At 44.4% G+C, this 6,035-nt stretch overlaps 1 protein-coding gene across 1 annotated transcript in view; it reads left to right on the top strand.

Moving 5' to 3' along the window:
- The first annotated feature begins 1,229 nt into the window (after positions 1-1,229).
- The window catches only part of LOC310909146 (solute carrier family 12 member 7-like), a 56,962-nt gene continuing 52,156 nt past the window's right edge, over positions 1,230-6,035 (top strand). Inside the window, exon 1 of the mRNA XM_083860711.1 lies at positions 1,230-1,360. Coding sequence (XP_083716837.1) covers positions 1,258-1,360 — 103 coding nt within the window. The 5' untranslated portion in view covers positions 1,230-1,257. The remainder of the gene's footprint in view (positions 1,361-6,035) is intronic.

The raw sequence follows: 6,035 nt of genomic DNA, 5'->3' as shown, positions 1-6,035 counted from the left end.
GTTTTGAAGAAGAAATTATTATTTTGTGTATATGTTTCAAAATTGTATTTACTATTCTAATTTATCATTGTATCTGATTCCTTCACGGTATTAATTTTGATAATGATCTTTAACATTAAAAGTGCCCCAAAACATCCTTACCTCTGCAGATAACATTAATGTTGGAGATCTGTTATTATTAGCAATGAAACCATTCCAGTTGCTTTCTTAGGCTTGGAAAAGGGCTGAGGGAGGATGAAGACACTCCTATTTCATGCAGCCGCTGTTCTCATTACTGTAGTGACACCAGGGTTTGGATGAGAGGCCCATTACCAGATATCAGACTGTTAACATGCATCTCTCCGTGTTATTTTCCTGCTGCCTGACCATCTCCACACCTGCCAGCTCACTGCCACCTTTAATGGCCAGGATCCCCTCCTCCTCTGAAGGCCTTTATGCTGTGGGACAGACTGTAGTGTTACATGGACATCTTCCATCCCAGTGAGGAATGGGACCCATCAAACCACTGGAGTCCTCTTCCAAAAGGCACAGACTGACATGAATAGTCTTTCTGATCTATTCTACCACTTTGCTGGGAAGGCAGAAGAACAGGAGACAAGAAAAATGCCCTGTTTTCTCTCCTTTTGGAGTGTAGATGCTACAACTTCCTGAGATGGAAGTTAGAGGTAACCACGAGCTCCATCTCACCACTAGTGCTACATCATTAATGTTTGACTTGATACACTGGATGCACTGACTCTGAAACTGCTTCACTGCCGGTCAGAGAGTTTAAATACCGATCCAGCCTGAATCCCAGGATCTTCACCTGCCCATTGCAAAAACCATGGTTGCTGCTGTGCAGGAGAGCAGATTTCTGGGAGCCACCTTTATGTCCTGGCAGTCCAAAGGCACAGAGCGGACTTTCTCCACTTGTCCAAGAGATGACCATAAAGGTGATCATAAATCTCATCCCTCGAGAGGTCTGGAGGATTAGGGTCCCCGGCCTGGCTCTGTTCCTTTGGCGGGCGGTTTGTGCCTGGCGGGCTCAGAGAGGCGGCAGCGGGTGATGCTGGCTCTGTCAGGATGGCTGTAGGGCAGTGCTCGGGCACGGGGGATGCCCGGCCCCTCCCGCGGTCAGGGGGAGGTGTCGGTGTCGGTGTGGGGCGCGGCCCGCGGTGAGGAAATGGCTCTCACGTGAGGAGGAGGCGGCGGTGCCCGGCTCTCCCTGCCCCTGCCCGGCGAGGAGGAGGCGCCAGCGGGCCCGGGGCCGCCCGCACCATGCCGACCAGCTTCACCGTGGTGCCCGTGGAGGCGCAGGGCGAGAAGCGCCCGCAGGAGGAGGAGGAGGAGGATGAGGGCGACGAGAGGGAGCGGGGCGCCGGTGAGAGCGGGGAGAGCGCGGGGGGCAAAGCGTGAGGGGAGCGGGCGGGGCGTGTCCCGTGTGGGGCCGGGGAGCCCCCAGTGCCCCAGTGCCCTGTCTCTGCTGCCGGCGGGGCCGGGAGACCCGTCCCTGTCCCCGTCCTGTCCCGGCGGGGAAGTGGCTGCGGGGAAGGGCCAAAGTCTGGCGCCTGGGGTGGCTGAGGGCTTGTTTCTCTTTGTTCCCATTAGTCAGCGGCGCTGGCGGGAGGAGGAAGCGCTCCCGGGCGGCTCCAGCGGGAGCGGAGCGGAGCAGGGGGGGGGCAGCCCTCAGGAGCCGCCCCCGGGAGCAGAGAACGGGGGGAACGGGGGAACGGGGCGGGGAAACCGGCCGGGAAAACACCGACAGGCAGCACAGCACAGCACTGGGGCGGGCACAGACCTGTGGGAGCAGATCACCACGGCTAACCATTAGGCTCTGCTAAAGGCTGACTCTGCCGGAGCTCAGTGCAGACAGGGCTGGGAGGGAAGGGCCGGGCTGTGGGAAGAGCGCGGTGTTACCTGCCCTGCTCCAGGTGCTTGTCCCGCCGTGTGCCTTCCCGTCACATCCAGGGCTAGGGTTAAATAGGTGTTGGTACGAGATGCCGCCGCATTTGGAGCCCTGGTTCTTGCTAGGCCTCGCTCCTGGAGCCTCCCGGGGGAGAATCAATGGGAGGTGGAGCTGGGGCACCGAGGGTCTGCCCAGGACAGCTCCTCTGCAGGGACACCGCTGTTCCTGCCGGCCCTGCTGGGAATGAGCGGCTTTCCACTGGGGTGACAGGGCACTGCTGGGAAAGCTCTTGTGGCTCTTCACACTTGTGTTCCCGAGGGGTGCAGCAGCAGCACACCAGGCTCGGTGTGTGAGTCACCGCCGGCACTGGGAGAGCTGTTCACATCTGCCACGGTGTTTTCCACCCTCTGCTACAATCGGCGCTTCCCTAAAGGTCTGCGTGGGGTGGATGAATCGGGGTTTGTTAAAGGCATCTTGTTTTTCTGTACAGATGACGGATAAATCAGGCTAATTCCGTGGGATGTGGGATGTGAATGGAAAGAGATAAAAACAGATATTTCACAAACTTAATGTATTTACACTATTTTAGGAAGCTAATATAGTAAAACCATAAACAAACTGACAAAGTTGGGTTGTTTTCTTCCAAAGCTTTCTACTCTTAAACCTTACTTTCCCATAAAATATATATATTACATATGGTTGCCTTTCTCTTAGTATATTCAAACAATAAGTGTTCTAATAATGCCTGTTCTCTATCCAAACTAAATGCAATAGAAAAAACAAAAGAACATAAGCTGCAGTGACAGTTTGTTTCTTGTACTAGATGGTGCTAGTAGTACAGTAGTACTAGTAGTACAGCATTAATCTGGACAAATTTTCTTTTGGTAGAGGAGCTAGTTAAAGAGGCATGGTGTATTCTGTTTACTCAGATGCTTCTCGGAATACTGAATATACACACAGGCATGGTTAGACAGGATTTGTTAGACTATATGTATATATGAAGCATCTGAAAGGCTTGGAACATTTTTAAATCCTGGGAAGGTGAGAGGAAGAGTGGAACTGCTACTTTGATACTGGTTTATCATGACCCTAAAGGCCAGAGATAAAAAAAAAAAATAACTCTTGATGTGATTTGGTAGTGTTTTGGGGAGTAGTAGTTACAGTTGCGAGATATGTTTAAATGGATCTGTATCAGTCAAGTGAATGAATTTATGTATGACTCTTCCTTTGTGTCTGTAAAATTGGAAGTAGAGAGGAAAACACTGAAAAGGGAAGGCATTGGTCTGTACATAAATTGTAGGCAAAGAGCTCTGACTTCATGAAAGGATTAAATGCTACCGTCTGACAGAGAGTTTTGGGAAGTGAAACTGTTGCTTTGGGTATTGTATGGAATTGTTAAGTTAATGCTGTTAATAAAGTTAATAAATCAAATAATTGTTCTAGAGTTATTCTTCTGAAAACTAAAGAATTCTGAAATGTTAGTACAGCTAAAAGCTGCTGTAGTTAAGTCTGTTTAAAAGCCTACTTCTCAGAGCAGGACTCCTTGCCCTTCTCACTGCTCCAGCCTTGAGAAAAAGGCTAAGAAGTAAATGATTTCTTCCCTTGTCTTCCTCTGCATCATTTGGTTTACTTCCTTTTCACTGCACTTGACGATCAGATGCTTCATTGGCCTGGTTCAGCATGCTAAACCACGAGTAAACTAAACTGCTGCAGAAGTAAAAATCATGTTTCCTGTGTTTTTGAGTAGAGGTGAGTGCTGCCAAAAGTGAGAATGGCTCGGGCTGTGTCAAGGGGAGAGACGGTTAAAGCTGAAAGCAGAAGTGAAAATGAAAAAGAGGAGAATGGGAACTTCCCATTTGACGTGTCCTTAGCCTATATAGCTCAGCATGTTATTTTGTTCCGGTTGTTTAGAAATCTAGCATGTTATCAGCTTTGATTGAATTGTCTGTCTTACAAACCAAGTCATTTTTCCTTGACTGCATTAGTACCTTATTTTAAAAAACCCCTCAACCTACCACACAAAAACCTGACAAACCTGTCCAATCAAACTCAATGCTTTTTTTTTTTTTTTTTTTTTTTTTTTTTTTTTTTTTTTTTTTGTGGGAATCAGCTGTCTGGTCATTAGATCAACAATAAAGTAGTTTTGATTCTTAAAAGCAAGGCACTTACCAATTAGTGCACGAATCTGTGCATTTATCCCCTTTCACACATTCTTACCTGATACTCATCTGTGTGGTAAAGGAGTAACCTGGGATATTCTTACTCTATGATCTGCACTCCTTCATAATAATCTGAAATTCCATAGCTTTGTCTTTTCTGACTATATGATGCTTTGATGTATGTGAAGGAGGGGAAGACATTTGTGACTGGCTATGGGGCTGGAATGCAGCACTAGTCACAGTAGTGCTTCAGAAGAGGCAGAAGGGAAACTGGTACTTCAAGTGAACAATACAGTTAAGGGTGCAGTCTGCTGACTGAAATATTCACAAAGTAGCAGGAAGCAGATATGCCTGTGTCTTTTAATGTGTTTATAATATACTACAAAGAAAGGGTAGTCAGGAGATAGTAAATCTATCTGAAGAAGAGAAGGAGATATGAGTCTGAAGGCAGCAAGGTATAAAGTTTTATAAGAAATTCTGGGTTTGATTTGTGTTGGGTATTTTGTTTGTTTTTTTCACATGTGTTTGTAGTGACTGTCTAGGTAGACCTGTCAAAATTTTGTAAAACTGATCAGCTTTCTGTTCCTTAGCAGCTCCGTGTATCATGTGTTTCAAGGCATAGATAGTATTTTTAGCATCCCATAGTACTATTTACCTTGCCACAGCAGTTTCTTATTTAGAAACTAATGTGAGAAAACTCCTGCAAAATCTTTTAAAATTGAAGAGTCTTAAATACAAGGAATAGCAGTGACAAACCTGATCATCCACGAGGAAGTCATCATATAACTAATAAGCATGGAGGCTGTGAATTTCTGTAAAATGTTATTTATTGGGAAACCAGGTAATAGTCAGCACAGGTATGTGTGTATGTATATAAATGTGCCATGGAGATGATAGGTTAATCTCACTGAGAAGTCTAGTGTATTTTCAGTCAACTCTTCAACCTTTACAGCCTTTCCACAGTTGACCATGCTTGTGACAGGTGTTATGATCAGAGAATAGTAGATTTTGGATGTTATTCAAAGATTTGCTGCCAGGAACTGGTCTGCTTCTGTCAGTAACATCCACTTAACAGAACTGAAATACTTTGTATGAAGTTGTTTAAGGCTGGTATAGAATGTGTAATACATTAATGCATAACCTAGAAAAAAATGGACATATTTAATCTGAAAGAAGATGAACAAATTCTGCTGCCAATCTTAAAAAAAAATTATAATTTAAAAATATTTGTTTTTAACATGAGCTTATGAAATTACTAGAATTATATTTTAATGTGTTTATCTGCTACATCTTAAGTAGAATACATGCCAACTATTTGTACATAAAATCAATGTTTAAAAACTAACTAACTTGCTTAAGGTCTACTAATATGTACTTGGTGTGTAAAAGAGAGGTTTTTTAATAGTAGATAGGTCTTTGGAATAGGTTAATACTACTTGTTGCTAATCTCTACTGATCTGTTTAGGGGAGATATTTTAAAGTGAATTTATTTGTTAGAAATAAAATTTTAAAAGTACTTATTAGGTGAAGATGTGGGATGCTTCAGTGACTTGATCCTTCCCATTTCACTAAGCAGGGTGTTTATTGCTGGTGAAAATCCTTCAGCTTAATTCTGTTTAGAGAGTTCTGTGGCTGTCAGGTAGTTTGTGTCATGTGCATGCTGCTTGCTGCCTGAAGCCTTAATGGCTTGTTTCAGGATTAATCCAATGCTAGTAAGAAACAGGATTTGAGGTCTTACACTAAGCTGGGAGGAAGGAACTGTCTATTTCCTGTTTCAATTCTTGATGCCTGAAGAATCAGCAGAGGAGACTGACTTAATTTTCCTTAATTATGAGTGAACAAGAATATGAAGAAAACGGGCCTAATCCAAGTGAGTCTCTTTAAAAGACAATACTGTGGTTCTAATAACTTTCTTACTGAAATAGGAGGTTCCTGTACTTCCAGCCATATTTTAAAGAATTTATAGAGATTTTGCAGTGTTTTTATTAGAA

Source organism: Zosterops lateralis, assembly GCF_965231275.1.
Source record: "Zosterops lateralis genome assembly, chromosome: 1".
NCBI lineage: Eukaryota > Metazoa > Chordata > Aves > Passeriformes > Zosteropidae > Zosterops > Zosterops lateralis.
Note: the sequence above shows the minus strand (reverse complement) of the source record. Positions and strands in the feature narration are given on the sequence as shown.